The sequence below is a fragment of the Anser anser genome, assembly GCF_964211835.1.
Source record: "Anser anser genome assembly, chromosome: 1".
NCBI lineage: Eukaryota > Metazoa > Chordata > Aves > Anseriformes > Anatidae > Anser > Anser anser.
In genome coordinates this window covers 28,800,564-28,826,058 of record NC_139720.1, presented here as the reverse complement: position 1 = coordinate 28,826,058, position 25,495 = coordinate 28,800,564, and the positions used below count along the sequence as shown (strand labels likewise).

General features: G+C 39.1%; 1 protein-coding gene across 1 annotated transcript in view; it reads right to left on the bottom strand.

Moving 5' to 3' along the window:
• Nucleotides 1-25,202, bottom strand: part of PPP1R3A (protein phosphatase 1 regulatory subunit 3A) — a 64,135-nt gene extending 38,933 nt beyond the window's left edge. The window contains exons 1-5 of the mRNA XM_083820627.1: nucleotides 25,119-25,202; nucleotides 24,383-24,440; nucleotides 22,379-22,514; nucleotides 18,133-18,335; nucleotides 16,609-16,729 (exon numbers count right to left, since the gene is read on the bottom strand). Coding sequence (XP_083676753.1) covers nucleotides 16,609-16,628 — 20 coding nt within the window. The 5' untranslated portion in view covers nucleotides 16,629-16,729; nucleotides 18,133-18,335; nucleotides 22,379-22,514; nucleotides 24,383-24,440; nucleotides 25,119-25,202. The remainder of the gene's footprint in view (nucleotides 1-16,608; nucleotides 16,730-18,132; nucleotides 18,336-22,378; nucleotides 22,515-24,382; nucleotides 24,441-25,118) is intronic.
• Nucleotides 25,203-25,495: the final 293 nt, after the last annotated feature.

The window sequence follows — 25,495 nt, the reverse complement described above, 5'->3', positions numbered from 1 at the left end:
AGCACCCGTCCTGTGAAGACAGGCAGAGAGGGCTGGGGTTGCTCAGCCTGAAGAAGAGAAGGCTCTGTAGAGACTTCATTGCAGCCTTTCAGTACTTAAAGGGGGCTTATAAAATAGAAGAGTGACTTTTTACACAGGCAAATAGTGATATGAAAAGGTGAACAGTTTTAAACTAAAAGAGGGGAGATTTAGATTAGATTTTAGGAGGAAATTCTTCACTCAGAGGGTGGTGAGGCACTAGAACACGTTGCCCAGAGAAACTGTGGATGTCCTATCCACAAGCCTCATCTTCTTCAGTGCAGAGGGATGGAGATTTATGCCTCTTCCTCCACCTGATCTAGCATATGCCTGGACAGTTTGTGCTGTGTTAGACTTTTTATGAGGGTTTCAACCAGTCTTATGAGGAGCGGCTGAGGGAGCTGGGCTTGTTCAGCCTGGAGAAGAGGAGGCTCAGGGGCGACCTTATCGCTCTCTACAGGTACCTTAAAGGAGGCTGTAGAGAGGTGGGGGTTGGTCTGTTCTCCTACGTGCCTGGTGACAGGACGAGGGGGAATGGGCGAAAGTTGCGACAGGGGAGTTTTAGGTTGGATGTTAGGAAGTACTTCTTTACCGAAAGGGTTATTAAGCATTGGAATGGGCTGCCCAGGGAGGTGGTGGAGTCACCATCCCTGGAGGTCTTTAAAAGACGTTTAGATGTAGAGCTTAGGGATATGGTTTAGTGGAGTACTTAGTGTTAGGTCGGAGGTTGGACTCGATGATCTTGAGGTCTCTTCCAACCTAGAAATCTGTGATACTGTAACCACATACAGGTTGCATGGTTTCAACCAGGTACACAAAAGCAAGTATAATTACACATATAGGAATTGCATTAACATGCTGAAAATAATTGTAATGAAAAATAATATCTTTTTTGTTCTCTGCATCTTACAATACAGTGCCCAAAAACCCCTTAATCAGACAACAGAGTATTTCCTTTCATACTATACTACCAATAGGTAAATTCAAAATGTCTTCATGGGGTAACTTCCCTAATCACTTCTTTTTTAAAGCCTCATCTTCCTTACTGTTTTTCTACACACCAAATTTAAATGTTGAATCAAAACAAGTGTTTTCCAGGTGTTGTTAAATACTGTTTAAGTAACAATGGAAATAGCAAATAGAATAGAGTAAGAATCTGTAGAAAATAACATGGCTTAATATTAAATACTTAAACAGGGGTAACTTCTTTAGTTAACAGCATAGTAAATGTTATAGGGGAGAACATCACAGAGGCAGCAGGCTTGGGACTTAATTAAACAAACAGCAGAGCACAGAAAGCAATAGCCAAATAGACCTTTAATTAAAAAATAGTTGCTCTGGCCTATGTTTTTGGCATGTCTATTATTAGCACTGGCCAGCTGATCTTTCTTGGCCTTTTCTGGAAGGAGAGAGAATATACCTTTCTGTGTCAACTGAAAAACAATTATGTCTTAAGCATCAGCTAAAGATGAGCAGCAAAAAATCTGGTTCCACTTGGCTTCCTAACAGTGTATTCCCTAGTGCCCTAGGAAACTGCGCTTCTTCAGCTGAGAGTATGAGATGTTCTTACTTCTCTTCTATTAAATAAATCTATTAGGTTGAGACATAAAAACATTTTCTCCTTGCAGAGAACACTATTCCAGCTGACTGTTGAATGGTCAAAAGTGCTGAACAAGAGGTAGAAGAGGTAGAAGAAGAAAAGAAAGATTTAAAAGGTTATATCCTTTAGGTTAAAAAAAAAAAAAAAAAAGGACAACAAAAAAACATTGCTGGCATATTGTGAGAGGCATTTTGAAACAGCAATTCATTCTCAAAGTATGTAGAACTAAGGAAGAAAGAACATCTCATTTAAGAAAGGTATTCTGTCTAAATTCCACAATTGAAGCTAAATATCAGTAATAAAGGCTGCGTGAGGACAAATGCTGCCCTCAATTGTTTTCTGATCTTTGCTATGGATTGTATGGACTGTCAGAATATTTTTACAAAACTTTGTCCTATGACTTTGAACTGACTGCAGCTGGTATCAACTTTATTAATTTGTGGCCCAGAGAAGAAACCAGCTCACTCTTAAAAATTTGTGATATTTTCACAGTGTCAAGTGGAAAAATTGCAGTCTTTTTAAGAATATAAATATATATATATATTTATGAAGAATATTAGTACTATTTTAAGGGGATAGCCTCCATTCATACAATTACAGCTAAATCCCTGACAAAACTCTTGTTAACCTAGACTGATGACACAGAACAAAACACCGACAGAGGAAAAGACAATCAAGACAAACTTTGCACAGTGAAAATTCAGAACAGATTATATTACTGTAACAGAATTTCCAGATACACTGGTTTCCAGGTTCATCTTTTCAAGAACGTTTAATTTATGACAAATCATAATGAAAAGCAATTTGATAAAGCAATTTGATATTTTTATATTGTTTTTCAGGAAATCTCAGATTTCTAAGAATGCAATGTTTTATTAACATTGTAAAGAATGCAGTAACAAAAATGGTGCTTTAATAAGGTATGTGTCAATATTTGAAGAAGAATCTGCTTCCCCAGGTTGGAGAAAGTCTGTATAGGAAGAGTAGACAGTATGTTTTCTCTGTCTTTGATTCTTCTTTTCAGATAAAACTGGATATTGAGCAAGTGAGGGTAGTTCTCACCCTAATGTCAAAGCTTTGCAGACATTTCAGGCAGTGACAAGACTCCCACAAAGGATAAGGATAAAACAGGGAATTTGCCTTACATTTTGTGTAAGAAACCTTGATTTTGGGAAAGAGAGAGATTTTCACCCTTTCACTTTTAAAGGGAGAACTCAGAGGAAAACAAAAATAATTCCAGAAATAACATGGAGAAAGGAGAAACAAACAATATGCCCAGAAGTATGGGATGAATATTTTCTTTGCAGGCATATACGAAAAAATAAAATAAAATTTTTACATTGGAGATCAGGGCTTTCAGCCCCTCAAAATGTCTCTCTTTTGTTCACCTTTTTATCTTTCATTCCCTATAGAATTGTTCTTTCCTTACATTATCTACTGAAAGGACTGTTCATCTGTTCGTGTACGGAGCCCTTTCCTACATATTTTTTCTTCTTGCTTAGGATTGAGTTCAACTTCTGTGCTTTTGATTTTTGAGTCTTTACTGCACTTGAATTCCTGAACACTTCAGTCTGGCTCCCTTTAATAACCTCAGTTTCCTCAGTTTCTGAAAGCTTGTCTTTAGATCTGAAAACCTTAATAAGATAGTTTTGCTTATTCTTGATGTAATTAGAGTATTTGTAGGCCCTCAATGTCTGGTCTCCATGTCTAATCCTTCTCTAAAATTCTCTCCATTTACAAAGTGGGTACTAAATTAGCAGAACATGTGTTTGATTTTGTGCTTCTTTGTTAGAAATGTAGGGGAAGCAATATGTAGTCCTTGTCACAGTGAGGCATTTGTTCTTCAGCCTGCAACTGTTCCATAAAGACCCATATCTCAGCAGAAATCACAAAATAATCTATAGGAAATCCAGTATTTTGAATTGAATGAAATCAAACATTTGATGTTATTATTGTAGGAACCCCTTCGGGCCTAATCTGATTACAGTTGCAGCAACAGAAATGGGGTGATCAAACAGCCAAAAGTGCCAGGTCACACGCTCTGGAGCTAATTAGCCTCAACAGCTTCTGCCATGACCTGGCAACTGTTCAGCTGCAAATAAGAGAGGAGGAGAATAAAATGGATAAAAAACATACAAGAAGGTTATGAAAAGCCACCAGTATGATGGAAAGATGTTGGCATCTTAGGGATGTGCCAGGCAGAAAATTTCTAGCAGGGATAGAACGAGGCAAATGAATGCCTTCAGAAGAAGGCATTACTGAGACCAGTATGAACAATAGCATTACATTTTGAGTCTTGTTTCCTGATCTAAAACAATTATGGCTACCAACTGTATCATAGGCTGGTGGATTTGAGAACCTCAGAAAAAGCTTGCAAATGTACAATCAAGATAGTCAACTAAAGTGTGAACGCTGAGGTCTAAGGGAATAGGATTGGTTTAATGTGTGGTCTAATCCCTCACTGTCTCCTTTTTGCCAGAATAAGCACTTTAAGGAAGCAACCAAGTGTTGCTTCCTTCAGACTCTGATGGATGTTCCCCAGGGGTCGGTGCTGGGTCCAGTCCTGTTCAACATCTTCATCGAAGACCTTGACAGGGGAATAGTGTCTGCCCTCAGCAAGTACGCCGACGACACAAAGCTGGGAGAAGTGGCTGACATGCCAAAAGGCTGTGCTGCCATTCAGCGAGACCTGGACAGGCTGGAGAGATGGGCAGTAAGAAACCAAACGAGGTTTAATAAGAGCAAGTGTAGAGTCCTGCACCTGGGAAGGAACAACCGCACGTATCAGTACAAGACGGGGGACGACCTGCTGGAGAGGATCTCTGAGGAGAAGGACCTGGGGGTCCTGGTGGATGACACGTTGACCATGAGCCAGCAGTGTGCCCTTGTGGCCAAGAGGGCCAATGGGATCCTGGCGTGCATTAAAAGGAGCGTGGCCAGCAGGTCAAGGGAGGTGATCCTCCCCCTCTACTCTACCCCGGTCAGGCCTCACCTGGAGTACTGTGTCCAGTTCTGGGCTCCCCGGTACAAAAAAGACAGGGATCTCCTGGAAAGAGTCCAGCGGAGGGCCACAAAGTTGATACGGGGCCTGGAGCATCTTCCCTATGAGGAAAGGCTGAGAGACCTGGGTCTGTTCAGCCTGGAGAAAAGAAGACTGAGAGAGGATCTTATCAATGTGTATAAATAGCTGAGGTGTGGGAGACAGAGGGATTTGGCCAACCTCTTTTCAGTGGTTTGTGGGGACAGGACAAGGGGTAATGGCCCCAAGATGGAGCACAGGAAGTTCCACACCAACATGAGAAAGAACTTCACGGTGAGGGTGACGGAGCACTGGAACAGGCTGCCCAGGGAGCTTTTGGAGTCTCCTTCTCTGGAGATATTCAAGGCCCATCTGGGAGCCTACCTGGGCAGCCTGCTCTAAGGGGGTTGGACCGGATGATCTCTTGAGGTCCCTTCCAACCCCTACAATTCTGTGATTCTGTGATTCTGAATAACATCAACTTCATCTTCATAAGATTGAATCTTCATGGCTGCTGTTGATGCCTTGAAACTCTGATCTCGTTTGGGAATACATATCTTGTACATCAAAAGTGACCCAAAAGAATACAATACCAGAGAGAAAAATTCCCTTGAGGAGCACATTTTTCTTTCAAAGGTTCTACCATTTTGTTTTGTTTTGCTTCAGAACATATTTAAACATGTTTAATTAATTTCCTTGACTAATCACATGACATGATTATCTTGTCCTTGATAGTGTCAGAGCTCAGGACTCTGAGGGCTATGTCAAAGTTCAAGTAATAGTTCAAGCGTTGGGAGTCCCAGTGCACAGTACTCACTTGCTCTGAGTGGTACTTGCTCCCTCAAGTGGTTTCTTGGGTCAGTAGGACCAGTCACATGCATACTCAGCTTGAAAACTAGTTGCACAATTGGGACCAGAGAGTTAAGAAAATAAATGGGGAGTAATTTGGTTTTGTGTGTGTGTGTGTATTTAATTCAATTTCACCAAGAATAGGTAACCTGCAGCTACCAAATTTGATAGCAAGTGTCACGCGGTACTTTCTCTTAGGGCGTAAAGCAAATGTTTATTGTACTAAATACAACATGCTTGACTAGGTGTACAACACAGGAACCAACATGCTGATTTCAATTTGTTCTGCATATCAGTGGAGGGTCTAATCCTTTCACAACGCTATCTAGCCACAACCATTTTTTCATTAATCATTACGTTTCAATGGAGAACACTGAAGGGTGTTTTCTCAGATTATACTGAAGTAAAAGGCTAACGTCATGGTCTGTTTATCTTCATACTTAACATAGTATAATTATTTTCTATTTTTTTCATTCAGCTAGGACTCGTACCTTGACTTTTGTAAACATTGGCAGTTCTGTTTTCATTGTTAAGAATGTTGACTTAACAAAGTATAAAATAGGAATCTGGGTACGTGAGAGCAGCATATTTAAAGTCCTGCTTCCTTTTCTCCTGCTGCTCATATTCAGCAGACCAATATTCAACTGACTACTTGCAGTAAATTATCAGAACATTTGAAATAAAATAAATGCTATACTTCATGCTGCTATAATGACTGAAGACCTTTCTCAAAACAATGAAGGAAGTCCATCCATCCATACTGTAGGAGGAGAAGAAAGAAAAGTGTTTCAGAGGATTCCACCACGAATTTCCAGCTCTCATATATGCACCAAAAATGGTCTTTCTGTGCATGTGGATGAAGGAAGATTTCTGGAAAAACCACCCCTATCTTACATAGCCTTGATTGCAAAGGCAATTCTTTCTTCCCCTACAAATAAATTGAATTTAGCTGCTATCTACAAATATATTGAAGATAACTTTCCTTTCTACAGGAACAAAAGTCGAGGCTGGAGAAACAGTGTAAGGCACAACCTTTCACTAAATGATTGTTTCGTCAAAGTGGGGAGATGTGAGGATGGCAAGGGGAACTACTGGAGTATCCACCCATCAAACTTAGATGACTTTGTTCATGGGGACTTCAGGCAACATCGACGGTCACGAAAGCGAGGACGTCAAAAGGAGCTAGAGCATTGCCTTACTGTGAATAATTTCATGCCATGGGGACACTATCCCTCCTACCCAGCACCAAGTTTGTTTTACCATACACATTGTTTTCTGGATCCTCTGTGGAAAATATTGTATGCTGACAGACTGCAATTTATGCCTGAATACCAAAAATGGAATGCAAACAGTGATTTAATCATGGGGAAGTTTTTACCTCCACTACAGCCTAATAAACTACAGAGCATTTCTGTGGACTGGTTTTATGTATCTCCTGCTACTTCAGCAATGCAGCAGAATATTTTCTTAAATTTCCAACAGGCATTGCCTAATTCTCTTTTCTTCTCTTCTTAGAAGCTGCAGTGAAGTTAAGCATTCAGACACATCTGTAAGTACTAGAAAGTACTTGAAGTGCAGTAACTTCATGGGCAGCTCTGTTTGGGACCCTGTCAATATACAATATATTAATACATATTGCACAGTTTTGAATGTTCGTATATGTTTAAAGACAGCAAATGAGCTTACTTAGTCATGTAAGCCAGTGATTACCAATGATTGCTACCTAAGAGTATTAGCTTTGAAATGATAACAATTAATACTAGTTTTAATAATTCTACTAGTCAATGACAGCACATGGATTATGAAGTGTGAGTAAATCCATTAGCACTAATTGCCCAATAAAATTATTTTTAAATTGTCCTGTATTAATCATATTGTTGTATACTGCAGCTCTATTAGTTTCAAATTAGATTGTATGCATGCATATGTATAACAATATACTCAAACATACACACCCATACATTACATTCATATCGAATAGGAAGCATTAATACATTTTTCCTTTGTCAGTTGTGAATGTCTTGGAAATGCTACCTGTCACCTATCACACTGTTGGAAATACTAAGTGAGTTATTCTTCTAATCTTTTAATTTTATACATTGGTTGGGACTCACTTGGCACTATTATTTCCAACATATTGTATTGATCCAAGAATCATTGTACATTTATGTATTTTTATCAATTAAATGTATACTTGCTGCTGTTTGAATAAATGTTCAGATCAATAAATATTTCAAATGAAATAGTATTGCAATATTATTTTAAATATGTATTTAAGTTCAAGTCTGGTTCTCAAATGCATGGCCACATGTCAATTAACCTGCTTAAATGAATAGTTAATGACAGCATGACTAATTACTACTTTGCCCATTAGTTGGGTACAATCCATTTAAGAAATTTTCACTCTTCAGATAATGTCAGCTACGCGAAATTGCTCAAGCTTATATCTATGCTTTTAGTTTACATAGTCATATATATTGACATGGGTGCTTACATAGTTGTAGAGTATATGATGATATAAAGTACTCACTCAAATATATATTCGTTTAATGTATATATCTACCCAGCAACCTCATTGTAACAGGAAAATTATAATAAAATGGACATTTTAAAGCACAGAAAGTAGTTTTATACTTAAGGCTGCTTGAGATGCATGTTGAAAGGACTTATCCTATATTATATGGGAGTTCACTTTGATTAAAGGTGCTTCTGGTTTTATGGATGGTTATTTTATTTTCAGTTGCTTGACATATGGCTGTACTTTAAAATATTTGCCTTCTGCTGATTTTATTTCTGTTTCCTTTCTTCTTTATTTTCTTTTCTTAATTTCATCTGAAATGTTTCAACTCTTTGAGAACCACATGGGCAATGAGAGTGGAAATGAGCATACTCATGGGCATGTATTATAGGAGCAGCACACAAAAATTGCTAATGAAGAACTTTTTAATCAGAAAAGTGTAGCAATCATTCCAGTGAAAATATCCAGCTTTTTCTAAGTTATAAACTTTCAGAAAATCTTGCTTTGAAATATTTTTTCACTGAAAATGTGAAATTGAGTAGTAAAGCTCTAAAAACTCTGCTGTGAGGAAGTCATAAAGAGCCCTAACATGTGTACAAAACTTGAGACTTGGAAAATGATGGGGGAAGGTGGAGTTCAGGGATGTCCAGCTAGCGAGACTGGACTGAGGAAAGGAAGGAGATAACTAGTGTTGAGACATTGAGCCTAGACTCACTGTGCAGGGAGGCAGGACCTCTGAGAAGTTTGAGGAATACAAACTGTGAATACCAGGCAATTTTAATCAGATGAAAATGAAAGCCAGGGATAAGAAAAGTCGGGGCAGGTTTAAGGAGTAGCAGGTGAAAAGTCTCTGCCTACTAGTTCATATGCTAGGATGCCTGGGATGGAACGTAATACTCAATTCTTAAGCTGTCAGAAAATGACTTTAAAATTACACAAGACAACAAGCTACTCCTGTCCTCACTTGCTCCATTAACTCACTTGGCAAAAGCTTGTGAAGTGCACCTGAGGATATTCCTAGAAGGACACAATGCCATTTAACTTCATTTTCCATGCTAAACAAGAGTTGGAGGTGAGGAATGAGCATATAAAATAGTAATTTGCTTGAGCTAATGTGACCTGTTGCTTAACAGGACATCCTTTAAGCTTAGAATAACTATTATTTTGCTTTGGAAAGAGAACTGCATTTTACCACGTTAGTGATGGTGGTGGAACTGAAGCATGCATTAAACCATACACATGCTTCTAGATCTATGCCCCAGTTTCCTGTGGAAATGTAATACAAGGAATTTATGTGCAGGAGGAGACATTCTTCTGCCTAGACGCTCAGATCTTATTTGAAAATCACTTTGAAATAGTTTTCGTACCACTAGTAGTACACATACCGTAGCCTGGGAACTCCCATCTTAGATATTTCCAGTCTGATTATCTAGCTGTCAGTATACTTTCTTATGTTTTTTTCCAATACGTTTTAACTTTTGCTTGTTTGTATAGCACCTGCACACCCCAGTGGAGGAGGATTCTACTCATGTAATGAACAACTATTTTTTTTCTCCTCATCATTTAATGTGTATCTGTGGCTTACATACTGTGCATAGTTTAAACACTGACCCAGGGACAAAATACCCATTGACTATTTTTTTATTATCTTTCAAAGCCATAACACAATCTACTTTTAAATATCCTGAGATATGAGGAGTGTCTTGGAACGTAGGCTTAAAAAGACTGAGGTCAAATGTACATGCTCACTTTGGACATCACATTTGTGAAATCATTGTATAGCACTTTATGTGCTCAAAGCCCAGCTCCCAGTGCCCTGATTTTTAGCTCTGAGTGTTCAGAACATTTGCAATGAACTCAAGCAACAAGGAAAACAGTGACCATCTGTGAAAAGTTTGATTTAACTTGTCCAGAAATATTGTAACAGATGAAAGAGAGGAATTCGTCTCTTCAAGGTAAACTTCGACTGCTATAATATAGAAAATCATTTTTCTTCCTGGAATCCCTAACCCAGCTTGCTAAATACCTTCCAAATTCCTCAGCAAAACCCAGTATTTCTTCATTATGCAATTCTAATTCATCTACAAAATAGATCTACTTTGGATATTAAATAAGGCAAGAAAAAAATAGACTTTTCATATAATTAAAGATCATATTGTAATGCCTTCAACTGAGGTAAGGGCCAAGTTAGGAAAGCACAATTTAGACAAGATGCCAATTTCTTTCCCTAGCCTGTGAAAGCCTGACATTGCGATCTTAATAATGTTTTTCATCACAGCTGAAGGGGTAGGGTTAGTATGTCATTTTGTGATGAAAATGTCAAAGTACTAATTTGCAAACAACCTGAATTCAAAATTTAAAAGCAATGAGAAACAAATCAAGTTATATATTTTACATGAATTCCAAAACCCAAAATCCACTTAGCATATAAAAATACATAATTTTCTGATTTTGATCACCCTACAATTAGAGAGGACATTAAATTTCTGATACAGGAAATTACCATTTAATGAGAAGACAGAAATGTTCTTGAAAATTAAACGGATGAATTATATGCTTGTGCAGGAATGTCTGAGGCAGTACATGTGGTGTAAAAGACTCCCTTAGAAGTGAAAACAACGGTTACAATTGCTGAATTACAGAAAATATGATATTAACACAGTATCCAAAAATTACATATTGTCAACTTCAGCATTTTCCAGCTGAAATGCATTACCGAGGTTGATAAAAATGTCAGGAAATCATAATCTCAGCATTTTGACCATTGTCACCCCTGTTCTGCCCATAAATAAGACAGAGGTCATCTTTTTAAAGCTGATCTACTTTGAGAGTACACAGATGAAATGCCAGTATACGACATAAATAGCTGGAATAGAGGTCACATACGCCCTCATAAATAAATAGTGCAATTGCTCTCTTCTTTTTTTGCACTAAAGAAAATGACTTCTACATAATGGAGGTATGTTTGAATCATACATTTCCTAACATTTTCAATAAACTGTATGTTAAGTGGTAAGTGTATCTTAAGTATCTTAAGTGGTGTATCTGAGTGGTAAGAAAACTAGGCCTGAGCACAAGAACGTTTTATTAACAACAGTTTATGGGTAATCATATCAAGGCAAATAATAACATTCATTTTGCAGTTGATCTTCACCAGTTAATACAAATATTTATTTTAAAAGTTCAGTGATATATCTAAGCCTATAAAGCCCGGAAAGTTAGCATACAGTTTAATTTCTGATACATTTGCTGTGCAGCACAACTTCTGACTCTTAGACTTATCTTCTTTCATATGGAAAATAACCATAACCTGCCCAGAGGCACAAACAAAAGCTCTGTAGAAAAAGAAGCCTCTAAACTGTATAGCCACTCACACCTATGCACAGTAATTTATGCTCACCCAGCAGTTATCCATTTCTTGCACTCCCTGACACAGTTCATGGAAGACAATTCCCCTTTGGAGGTTGCAAAGCACAAACACTTCTTCCAGCCTGGTGGGACTTGGATACATTTCCATGATATATATATGATATGTATCCATATATGTCAGGTTTGGCCTACAGGGACACCATGAGAAGAAAAAAAAAAAAAAAGGAAATATTGAAAGTCTCTTGGAGAGTCAATGTAAGCTCAAATTGTGAGAATACCCCAACCCCAACCACAATTAACTAGATGGTATCACACTATAGGACACAGCTGTGGTTGATTTGTAGAATCATAGAATCATAGAATCATTAAGGTTGGAAAAGACTTTCAAGATCATCTGGTCCAACCATCACCCTACTACCAATGTCACCCACTAAATCATGTCCTTAAGCAACATGTCCAACATTTCCTTAAACACCCCCAGGGACGGTGACTCCACCACCTCCCTGGGTAACCTGTTCCAATGCCTGACTGCCCTTTCTAAGAAGAAATGTCTCCTAATTTCCAACCTGAATCTCCCCTGGAGCAACTTGAGGCCATTCTCTCTAGTCCTGTCACTAGTTACCTGTGAGAAGAGGCCAATCCCCATCTCCCCACAGCTTCCTTGTTGGAGAGAGCAATAAGGTCTCCCCTGAGCCTCCTCTTCTCCAGACTAAACAACCCCAGTGCCCTCAGTCAGTCCTCACAGGACTTGTGTTCCAGGCCCTTCACCAGCTTCATAACTCTTCTCTGGACACGTTCCAGGGTCTCGATGTCCTTCTTGTAGTGAGGGGCCCAAAGCTGAACACAGTACTCTAGATGAGGCCTCACCAGTGCAGAGTACAGGGGGACGATCTCCTCCCTGGTCCTGCTGGCTACACTATTCCTGATACAAACCAGGATGCCATTGGCGTTCTTGGCCACCTGGGTACACTGTCAGCTCATGTTCAAGCAAGCATTGGTTAGCACCCCCAGATCCTCTTCCTCTGCACAGCTTTCAAGACACTCTCCCCCCCAAGCCTGTAGCGCTGCATGGAGCTGTTGTGGCCAAAGTGCAGGACCTGGCACTTAGCCATATTGAACTTCATCCCATTGTCGTCTGCCAATCAACCCATCCTGTCCAGGCCCCTCTGCAGGGCCTTCCTACCCTCCATCAGATCGACACTTCCTCCCAGCTTGGTGTCATTTAAATGTGCTCTTCTGTACCTAAATCATTGAATTTCTCTGAAGTGTAACTTTAACTAGAACCTTCCTGAGTTTATGTTATCTGTCCTGGGTATGTTACCAATATGCAACAATTGTAACATCCTTTATTTTATATGCCATATATTATATGCCAAACAGTCATAATTGCTTACAAATGTAATTCCATCCATGTTATTAAGGTATGGGTTTGTGCCAAATGGGTCATGTGGACATGGCTTAAAATGCATAATTTTTGTACCATAAACCGAGCTTTGAACCTTTTTGCCAACATGGACTTGCTTGGACCAGGTGCATCCAAGCTCCAGAGGAATGCTTGCAGACTTTATTTCTGTCATAAGACCATTCCATACCAGTTTTCCTGTGTGCCTAACAGACTTCTCGGCAGAGTATGTAGTAGACGTGAGTCAACCTGATAGCTCAGCAAACAAAGCCTCAGTTAAAGGACTTGCTCCTGGGAAGTTCTGTTAAATCTTATCTTCAGATAGAGCTGTCAGCTCTTCAAAAAACCTCTTGGAGCTTTCAACAGTTTCAGCAGCATTTTAGGCAGTTTTGACATTTGATTTAATATTGTGCTTTCAGCACATAGAGCTTACCTACTTGGGTTCTTTGAAGACAGTGCGTGGTTTATACTACACTTGTGACGTATTAGTCCTTCTAAGGTCTGGCATGTCTGGAGCTGAGAAGGACCATCTTAACAGGTAGGAACAAGCCAAAGTTCCTGGCCAGCTTTTTGTTTTGTTTTGTTTTGTTTTTAAAATGGCTGCCTCCCTGTAAGTGAAAGAATAGAAAGGGAATGGGGGCATCCTCAGCATCAGGAAAAAACATCCAATAAGTCTGAAGTTATAGTGAAAAATATCCTGGTAACTGTGCTTCAGACTGAGGCTGGAAGCCCATCAACAGACAGTTGAATGAGCTTCTTTTACAGAGTACTAGGTTCATTTTAGAGAAGGAGACATTTGCTCTTTTAGGCAGTGAATGGCAACAGAACAGCTTCCCCATTTTCATTAGTAAGACAAAAGGCATTAATCTGCCTGCTGGGAAAGTGTTTTCGTGCTTCCACACAGTCCAAGTGTGTGCAAGAGAAAGCTTTAGTAAAGATACAACTCTTAACAAAGTCACAATTACATGAAGAAATAAATCCCTAGGGATCAGCTTGTATATATTTGATTTTACAGCTTGAAGGAAGGAAGGGACCCCCAAGGCCACCCAACTTGTAACAGAAGCTGCAGATCTTGAATGTTGTGCAGTACTATGAAATTAAAGACTCCTGACGCCCAAGAGCTTTCCCCACGCTGGCTTAGGGAAGTCCAGGTCTCTATGCGCAGGAAAGCATGGTTCCTCTTTCACAGAATTACTCTACTGACACACCAGAATTTTGGACATGAGAAATAGAAATAGGAACTGAATTTCACCCTAAATAAAGTGATTTAACATGTAATTCAAGCAGTTTACAATTTGCTGTTGTAGAAGCCAATTCCACAGCAAGCCTAAAAGGGAATAATTAGTGCTACAGCATTCTACTCCGAGCAATACTCTAGTCTTCTAGTGTTGATGTTGACAGATATGTATGCATTTTTGTAGTGTAAACAGATTAGAATTAACTACATGTGCTCAGACAAGAATTATTAAAAATAAAATATGGTTCAGTCTTTTTAAGCATGCATATTAAAAATCAAAATATACAACTAGTATACCCTATTATGCTTTAAAAAATTATAAAAAGTCTATATATCAATTAAAATAAAATAATAACTCTGTAGGCTGGTATATACTGTTCCACTATGGGAGAAAATTTTATCATCCTTCTTAGTTCCTTTTCCATAAAATACCAAATCTGTGGATCACAATCCAGTCTGTTCAAGACTTTTAGAATTATTTAGTAATTCTAATACAGAATGCTAGGATTCCTGGTATAATGGTACATGTAAATACCAAGTACAGTAAAAGTATCTAAATAAGCAGCCATTACATACAAACAAGCAGCATATACTCCAGTCTTCCCATCTTAGATATGGTTCCCCAAATTAAACTAATTTTCTTTCTAACTTTCTAATAATATTTCCATGGCTATAGTTATTTGTACCACCAGTAAGATAAATTACTGAAATTAGAAGAAGTCGCAAAAGGAAACCATTGTAAGCAGAGATTGTTCTAAATCTGGAGACTGTAGAAGGAGTTTGAGAAAAGCCTGCAGATGTTTGGAAATCGGTTTTGTCTGACAATAGTTTCTAAAAAAGATCATGAAAGTATTTTCACAAAAAAACACACACAATCTGAACTTCATAGCCCAGAAGTGCTTACAGTGTTAAGAAAACAGCATGACACATCAACCGAACTATTAGTATACTTGTATACTTGTGTATTTGTATACTTGTGTACTTGTATACTATATACTATACTGTTAGTATACTTGTACTTTTTTCAGAACAAGAGGCTTCTTAAAGAGTGTAGTAGTGAGTTATTGAAATTGTTTAATATAGAAACACTAACAGACATTTGTGATATATATGTATGTTTGTGTGCACACAAGCATGTTTCCATATTTACAAATGCTCAAAATCTTGTAATTGTTAAGTGGTTTATAATTTTGCAACAAGTTGAATAACTTTATATAAGTATGGTTGGAGTAAAAAGCAAATCAATGATGCTACAGTATTAATAGCTGGTATGTTTGCTGCCTCCACTGTTCCTCATATTCATGAAAGAGAAGCTAGACATGTGGAGATAATTATCCCATTATGTTAGTAGTACCATCTCAAAGATGAGATTAAAAACTATAATTCTATTTAATCCCTGTAGCCTGTGACACAATCAAAGAAAGAAGGTAATGAGAATACATCTCACAAAGCAAGAGTAAAAACAATGTCATAAAGGATGCTCCATCAGTTAAAACCTTTACATGTACATCTGATTGCTGCAGACTAGAAAATCACTGTAAAAACCGTCAAGCACTGGGTTCACAGAACAGTTCTGAAATGCAAAGCAACAAATTAAACAGCACACAGTAAGTCAGAATCAATCAGTACAAAATTTATGTCATGCTTGAAAGCCTTACTAGAATTCATGTAGCAGTGCTTCAGTTAGTAGATCTTTTGTTAATTGAGATACAACAATACATACCAAAATTTAGTAAGAAATGGCAGATGTGCTACTAGCTGATAATTACTTTGCAAATCTGAATCAAATAATAGCTTTCTAACAATTAGAGTAATCATAGTAATTTTAAGGGTGGAGAGAACAAGGATGATATCAAGTTTGTGATATAAAAAACTGGAATTAATACTTGAATATCTCCATCATTAATCAAGAAATAAATCCATCTTGCAAGTGGATTTCTTGAGAGCAGTTAATAACTGCCATCACACTTTCCTGAGCCTGCAATCCAAATATAGATAGCAGAATGACTGATATTAGTTGTCTGAAAGTGACAATTCCCTTCTGAATATCACCAGAACATGTGACCTGTATAGTATGAAGTTTTGAAGTTAAATGATCTTATAAGGAAATAATTCAGCAGCCAGCTTGATGACTACTCTGCATAAGAAGCATAGAGACTTAGGTAAACCTGATGTATCTTAAAGCTGGGAAAACAGTGTAATTTTTAGTGTATATTTATTTAAATGTGAAGTCAAAATTCGGGTTCTACTGATTTCAAAGCCTTTAACTGCATTCCTCCTATTTCTAGAAGATTTGAACCTCAGTTTAGAGTAACATGCACTACCCAACAGGTAATGGGATATTCCTCAGGCATGCTGATCTCCCTTCTGAAGCTGTTCCTTCTCCCATTGCCAAGCTATGCAACAAAGAGCTCAACCAGATATTGTATGTTCTTACAGTCCAGAGGCAAGGAGCAGCTTCCTGCATGGACAGAAATTTGAAATGCAGTCTCTGCTGCAGCACGTCCTTCACTGTTAACTCTGAACACAGAGTAGATCAGGGACTGGAGAAGAGATCTTCCTCTGCCTCTCAGAGGAGTTTCACAAATGTACTCACAAAGCCAGATGCTCACTCATTCTTGTCCGTTTTCTGATTCTCTTCCCTCTTCGATTGTTTCAGACTGCCATCAAAACAGACCACTTTGAAGACAATCTTCTAATCTTCCAGGGACCTAAATCTAAGCAAAAGAAAATTAAAACCCCACCACCAACAACCTTCATCCCTCCCCACTCCTCACCTTTCCCCCCCCCAAAAAAAAATAAAAAAATAAAAAAAAAATCATGGTAAGTCTGAAAATACAAACTGGAATTCCATTTGTCAAATTATAATTAATTTTTTTTCTTTTGTAGCATGATCTTTAACAGATTGATCTTTAACTTTTGGAAGTCAGTTCAGATTTTTGTGCCAATGTGAATGACTATGAAGGGCAGTAGAGTTCAGGCCCAACTATATGCAGTGTCAATACATTCTTTTATGGATTCAATACGTGTCCAAGTGCATTTTTTAAATCCATCGCCAATGTGCAGCCCAACAAACTCCACAGAGGCCAATGACTGTTTGTACATCTGGGGTGTCAAACATTTCAAATAATTAGCCAGGGGAAAATGTATGAATGTGAAAGCAAAGTCCTATCTCTCAGTGACCGGAAGAAATCTATTCATATAGAACAAGAACAGATGAATGAAATTCTGTTGGAAAAACAAGGTGCTTGCTAAAGCTTTGGAATTAACAAAGTAATCTGTTAGCAAACAAAAGCAGAGACAAGTTTCCAAGATCCAACAAGCCAGGCCAATGAATTGTTCCCTAGAATGGCAGTTTGATGTATACATGTGAAAAGCAACTGGAAAGGTTAATTTTTCTAACTGTGCTTCAATAGAATCCTCTCACTTGAAAGATCAAAGAAGAAATATTGCCTAGCACGGCCAGTGGATGTTGCTGTGAATTTATGCTGTGCTTTAAATAGTAGATTACAGGGGACAAATACCGAAAGAAGAAACAAGATTTTAATTCTATCCCAAAAAAAATAAAAGAACATTGCTTTTTAAAAGTAAATTATTTTTCCCTGAAAACTGCTATTACATCAGATACTATGAAAAGCAAAATTACCCATTTGACTGCAGGATGGCAAACTTCTCCATAGTATCTTAAAAAATACCTAAGACGTGTTTACATTAGGGATTGACTCTTCCAAGCAAAGTGCATATGCAAATCTTCATTCTTTGCAAAATAGCAGTGTCCAAGATTTTACTGAAGGGTTTATGTCAGTGATGACACGAAGTCTGGTCCTTGGTGGCTATGTGAGTGAAGACATTTATTTCAAATATTCTTTTATGAATTTTTATGTTCTGTGACTCATAGGAGAAGCAGACTAAATAAAGGGTTTGAAGTACCCACTGTGTAGAACTGTATACTTTCTTAACAGTATGGAAGAGATTTATTCAACATACTTGACTTTTTGGCAGAATATATGATCTGACACTTGAAACAACCCGTCTCCATTTTCCTAAAAGTGCCAACACAATTACTTTGAATAAAAGGATTCAAAATGCTTTAGCCTTGGTTCAGTGAAGATCAGCTCACAGTTGTTTGTTGTCCCAGCATCGTGGAGATGTTTCGGATCTGGACAGAATCTTGAAATGACACCAAATGATACTGATTGCTCCTCTGAAGTTTTGTCATTACTTTGGGTCCATCATGTCAATGGTGTGAGTTGGGAAACTGGAGACAGTGCTCAGAAAAAGTACTAATTCACAAAACAGTGATCTGCAGCTCTGAAAGAAAAGCTATATATTAGATAACGTCACAGCCTGTCAGACTCAAGACCTTTAATTAAAGCATGTGCAATCATGCTCTTCAGACCTCTCAGCAGTTACATTCATCTCAAAATGAGATATTTTCAGAGGCAGAAGGCTGGTTGGCAACAGTTTTAAAGGAAGGGGATGCTAGGTCAATCTTTTTGAGGTCCTGGTTGGGTCTGGGTGAATAAATAGTATTCTGGTATCCAAAATTGTGCCTGATACTGGTGTCCATGATGGAGGCAAGTGATACAAGACCAACAGAAAAGACTGAAGCAGAGGACACAATCCTTTTGTGTATTGACTGTCTGAAACAACATACTGGATGATGCTGCCATTCTGTGTCAACAGCAGTCTAACTGCTCAGACATGACGAGTCCTTAGCTTTCTCTCAGAACATCTTTTCACTCTTTTTTTCAATGCAGCTGAAAAAGTAATTATATACTATCATAGAGCTGTATGACACTGCAGTGAAGACTACGCACTGATATTTTCTTAGACTCTTCCTCCAAAATGTTTGGCTTCTGAACTGAATGACATCTTTATCTTTACTTTTACAAAGTAAGTGAGGAGCTGCAAGATGCCCCAAGAGCTCTCACTGGAAGCATAAATACAGATGTGATACACAGATATGAGCCAGCACTTAATGAGATCTTCTAGCTACCATGATGGTGGAGTAGTGAAGATCATTCAGGTAAACTGGTTAAGATAGGCTAGTAGTTTACGTCGAATACATGACCTCAAAAGTCATCAGTACTAGTTAACTTACTCAAGATGAAATTTCTGATTACTCCAATGGAGTAAAAATATCAGACTTATCTGCCAGCTACAACACTGCAATTACACTGGGTGAATGCAAGTCTGCTTAAAAAGATGCAATCTATACTGCACTGGTAAAGTACACATGTGGATAACCTTCTTTCCCCCAGACTTGCATCTTGTCATTGTTCTCATTCCTTCAAATCTTAGTCACTACAATCCGCCAACAAAGTCTACCAACATTGCAGTTTGCAGTAGGTTTCTTTGGTAGTTGTTAAGCTTTGGAAACAGCTGAACCTCCCACCCCACTGGAAGTTCACTAAATAGGTACTGAAGAGTTATTCTAACCTGCAGATAAGAACCAATGGGTTCTGCTAACACCAAGAAATCATGCAGCCTCTGGATTTTTTTTTCACATATTACTTTAAGAATTAGCTTGCAAATAATGCTCATGTTAAAGACAATGCTGTTGTGAGGGAATTTGAGAAGAGTACTACCAACATCTTTACCAAAAGCGATGTGTCTTCCTGAAAAATGTAGTACATCTTAAAATGCTTCCCTGGTGTTCCTGTTTGTCAATGAGTTAAGTACATGCTGATTTAGGGATACATTTTCTACGTACTTACCTCCCATTTTTGTGATTTGCATGTCTAATCTATGTGCAATGCACTGTTAATTTACCCTGTAGTGTTCCCTTGGAATATAATTTGTATGCACATAAAATATCAATGTAATATCTAGAGATGAAATCCAATGGAAACAGTTTACTGTGAAATCCAGTCTTTGTTCCCTCGTTTTTCCACTTCATTGACTGTTGCTTTTTTAAAGTTCTCCTAGAGCTCTCTCTTGCACAGCCTTTCATTATGTTGCATTATTTCTTTATTTGGGAAATAAAACTAAAAAGCTTTTTTATACAACCTAATTTCCTGTAAATTTTGGGATGATCTTAAGACAGTTCTTCAGGAGAGAAAATGCTAATCAATTTTATTTCAAACACACATTGAAATTCCACATAAATTGGTGCCAGAGTGCAAATGCTACTCAACTGGGAATGGAGAGGGGAGGGAAGAGAAATATATGCCAACTCTCACTTCAGTACAAAGGGTGTGAGATATATTTTATTTGAATCAAATGCTATTTAACAACTTAAGCATCTGGGGCACATCTGATAACTTGGGTAAAATGTATTGATTTCTCTATTGATTTCTCTAATATACCTTCTCTATGAGGGAGCTGTAACTGAAAGTAGCAAGTGACTCAGCTAATGCCAACTCTAAGTACTGTGGAGATGTACTGATATACAAGATGGGTCATCACTGAATTTCAAAATACTATGGATCCTCAATTTTCACTTGAAGGAAATACTTGGTATCAGTGTCTTTCTTGCTTGGCTTGCAGTGTTTGCATTTTGTTTTCAATACGAATCTTTTAATGCATTTTTCTATTGATATATATATATATAAGTGGCTTTGTTCATAAACTAGAAATGTACACATGGATTGAGAAGATATAATCTTTATACTACCGTATATTTTAACCTTAGGATGATGCAGAGGCCTTTTCTTTAATCTCAAAAGTGATTTGTATGTTGAAATTATACAGAGGAACATACTAAACATATGTAACACCTGTGAATTTCTGGTCAATTTAGTTCCAGAAGTAACTTTGAAATGCTATAATATTTATCACCCTCTCTGAGCAGTTTTGTATAAACAAAGGATAGAGAGGAACTCTAACACTCTTGAAAACACTAGAACTTTTGCCATTGAGTTCAATGCAATTGGAATTTCCTGGCCACAAATGGAATTTGCCACTGAACTCACTGCAAGTTTTTCTAGGCACTGTTGGATTTAGCCTTAAGAATTCTGCTCCCCACCCTCCCACCCCCACCCTTACCCCCCCCCCCCCCAAAAAAAAAAAAAGAGCCAAAAAGAGTCTAATAAATCACTAGGAAAGGCAGCAAGGCAGCCTGGAGTCACAGGTAGCATTGTAAATATTTGCACACACTAAGCAACACTTGAAGTATCTTTTCAGCTGCAGGAACCCAGATGTTATATTTCAGCTCTGAAGGTCCAAGAATAAATTCTGTAAGAAAGAGTATTCAGGGCCCCCATAGCCCTTTAACCATTTGTCCACAGGATTTTCTGCAAACCCTAACCATGAAGAGATGGTTAGTGCTGCTCCTTGACATTAATTGCCAGGAAGGACAGGAAAGATCTAGACCAAATAGGTAAATGACTGCACTATGAGAAGCTTTTGCTACTATTTGTAGAAAGACTTCATAAAATCAGTGGTCACTCTTCCTTCCCCAGCATTGTTTGCTCCTAGTTTCTCCATTGAACTTCATTTGGACATTTTTTATTGAAATTGTAGATTTCCTTGGAATGGAGAGAAAGAGTCCAAAATACACCACTTTTAACATGCTCTCCAAATTTGGCTCGAGGCTTCCAGATGAAGCACTTATGAGGTGTCACACACCTGATTAACCTCAAGACTCTTCCAATTCCAGAAGTCAAAAAGTTTACCCTGAATTTGTTCTGGGTTCTCCGGTTGTGTAAGATGCCTATTATGTCTGTGAAAGCGTTATGAGAAATGCAGCACCCAATGATTCTGGGAAGTGCACCCTGCGAATATCTGGTCTGCAAAAAAGAAGTGGATGGATTTTGGAATAGGAGGGGTGGGAGGGGAACAGAGAGGAGGAGGGAAACGAAGAAGACTTCAACGTGCTGCGTTCCAGGGATCGTGAACCACCCCAAACTCCACTCGAAACTGTGACTGCTGGCAGTGGCTCATCTGCGTGCGAATAGAGAGGGGCACGTTATCTGCGGGCTGCACAATGACCCAATCTGCACTTCAGCTACAGCTGAAGTAAAGCTGAAATCCAATTACCGGCAGCCAGCGCATCTCCTCCTCTGGCATTATCAAGCCCAGCTCTTCAAAGGTTTATGTAATTCTACACGAAAAACAAAGAATCTTCTTGTTAAGTGCTATTGAATCCTGGAAACTCTCCCCGTGCGTCTCGCACAGCCTCATCCTGGAAACAACACGGCCTCGCTCCGCTGCCTTAATACAGCGAGGAGTAATTAAACACCGGGAACGGGCCGGGGGGGGCGGGGGGGGCGGGGGGGGGCGACCCCCCCTCCGCCCTGCTCCTCCTTGAGCCACGCGGTGGCACCAAAGCGCCGCTCTTCTCCCGCTGCGCGCCCCGCTGCGCGCCCCGCTGCGCGCCCCGCTGCGCGCCCCGCTGCGCGCTGCCAGGGCGCGGCTCGCACCTGGTCGGCTCTTGCCTGCCCCGGTAATAGTTGTTGTTCCCGGAACGTGGAAATACGACGGCAAGTCTTCTGCGTCCACCGAAAAGTCACCGGAACCCTCCGTCTCTTGAGCGCTGCTCCATTTGTGCCACAACTGCTATGAAAATAGACATAGATGCTTTTAAGAAATGCTTTTAAGCTGCCTTTCCATCTTTCTTTCTTTTTTTTTTTTTTTAGTTATTATTATTATTATTTTTACACTGCCTTCACTGATCATAACAATTTCTAAGACCTGAAACCTCCGACTGGGTCTATCTGGGCACAACTTCGTGTCTGCACAGTCCCAATATAAGAAAAAAATATTCAAGAACTGCCCTATCTAAGTGCAGTGCCCACGTAGATCTTGAGAGATGGTTGCTTTGTATTACGTATATAACTAAGTCCCAGTCGGGCCCTGACACCTCTGCACTAAATGCTGGACAAAGCCTTACCCAGTGCCCACTGAAGCCAGTGGTGGTTGGTCGGGCCCCATGGTGAGTGCTCCTAGCCTGAAGAGCTTACAAGTCCAAAAAGACAAAACAAACAATGGCAGACATAACAGGCATGCAGGCAGCTGCCTTGGCCCTGACCCTGCAATTTTTTCTGGTCTGGTTTAACCCTGTCTGAGAGGGTTCACGATCTGGACTCTTATTTTAAATGCAAATCTTGCCTGCTTACTAATCCGAGAAAGCTGAATATACTTTCTTTAATATATTCTACGTTGAGCTTTTAAGAGCAATATCAATATTCAATGTGTTTTCATACATCTAAACCATCAACAGAAAATAATTAATAAAGTATCAAATAGTTCTCTTCTGCTTTCTTTTCAAAAAAAATATTTACCCCTCTCCACTCTTTTTTTTTCTTTTTTTTCTCAACACTTGCCAGTCTGTATTAATTATTCCTGGTTTTATGCACCATTTCGTATTTCAGGTTTCTATCTTGTGTGTTTATCTTTACTCATGTGTATTCCCTCTAGGTATCAATGAAACTATTCACATGCTTAATTAAACACAGACAAAATTTGGTAAGATTATGACTGCTTTTTATGCAACACTTAATCCCTGGGTATTATTTTACTTAGCTCTTCCCATTTTACCTGCCTTTTGACATAGTCTCTCAGGCAGCAGTTCCAAGCTATTTAAGTTCTGCCTTCTATCTTTTCTGTGGGATTTGAGGTCCCCAACCTCCAGCCATGTCAACCATCCCAAGTACAAGTGTCTGTACTGCTTATTTCTCCTCACCAAAACTCCATTCCAAGATACAGGTAACCTGCCCCAGTCCCTGAGTTCCCCCAGATCCTGCCACCAACCTTCCAGCAGAAGCCCCCTGGACTCCTTTACTGCTTTGCTCACCAAGCAAGCTTTAGCCAGACCACCTTGCTCCTGGCAGGTTCCTGACTTCCACTGGCCACCAAATCTTCACAGCATCCCCCAAAGACTGTTCTTCCCCCAGCACAAAGCCGGTAAAAGGGATGTAGGGCATGTCCTGTGAGGAGAGGCTGAGGACACTTGGGTTGTCTAGTCTGGAGATAAGAAGGCTCAGAGGTGAACCCATTGCTCTCTGCAATGTCCTGAGGAAGACAAGTGGAGAGGGAGGTGCTGGTCTCTGCTCCCTGGTAATGGATGACAGGATGCACAGGAACTGTACAAAGCTGTGCCAGGGGAGGTTCAGACTGGTTATTTGGAAAATTTTCTTTACTGTGAGGGCAGTCAAACACTGGAACAGGCTTCCTAGAAAGGTGGTTGATGCCCCATTCTTATCAGCGTTCAAGAGGAATTTGGATAACACCCTCAATAATAAACTTTAACTTTTGGTTAGCCCTGAAGTGGTCAGGCAGTTGTACCAGATGATCTTTGAAGGTCCCTTCCACCTGAACTATTCTATAAAGATCCGTTCCCAGCCCAGAGCTTTTACAAAAAACTTAATTCCCTGCCAAGCAGGTAGCTCCTGCCTAGATGCAAGTTCCATGCAAACACTACTTACCTCCTTGTCCTCAGTGATCCCCACCAACTGTGGCAGTCTTACAGTAAAGAAATTTCGTCTAATATGAGAGGAGAGCAAGGCAGAAAAGGGACACAGAGAGGGAAAAGAAATGGGGAAGACAGGATAAGAAATCGCCCTCAGCTCCCCTTCACGTTGTGGCATCCCTCCCAGCTTGAGATCAAAACAGAGATGAATTTATTTGATTGTAAAAATGTAAACCATAAAACTTCTCCCTTTTTATTCAGTGAAATTCTAAATGTCAATAAATTGCTGAGCTTCATTTCTGAAAATCATTCTGTTTACCCTCCATTCCTGTTCAACAATTCTACATTCATTTCTCCTCTGTCATGCAATCGAATGTCACAGGGAGGAAACTGTTAGGTTAGTCCTCATATTCTGAGCACCTGAGGTCTTGTTTTTTTAACTCTCTGATCCGACTGTCTCCACAAGGAACTCTAGTGTCTGTTGATTTCTTGGGAGTAGCATTTTGTGGATCATTAGTAGGCATCACACACATCCTAACTGAGCAAAGTAATTCCTTTATGAGTTATTTTAAGAAAATATCAAGTAGTCAGTAAGACCCCTTTTTGTACTTAGGTATTCGACTTTTTTTTTTTTTTTTTTTTAATATGCTGCTAAACTGAGAGTATCAACACAGTTTGGAGGAGGTATTTGGTAAACCTCTGTGCTTTTCTTCAAAAATCTACCAGCAGATTAAGATTTCACATGAACTTACTGCTGCTTACAATGAAGCTGTCTTTCTCCAGATCTTGATAATTTCTTTGCAGATGAAAGGACGGTAGGACTTGTTAAGTCTCCCTATCCCCTCTCCTCAAGAAAATTCTTTACTTTATGGAGCACCAGGCTGTTTTTTTTCAAATGTTCCTTGGGAGGTATTTAGGATCCCCACCTTCAAACTTGAACTTCAAAGTCAAGCACTGTCTAGTGCCCATCTTCTCAGCATATTTTTCAAGAACAAATTATAAACATTTCGAGCAAAGTGCACTTATTACAAGTTTGTTTGCCAAGTACTTCTGCCTCCCTTCTAAGTTCCAGCTACGTCAAAGCATCTGGTTTACAAACATGTTCCTCCCCTCGACTGGTACATGTATG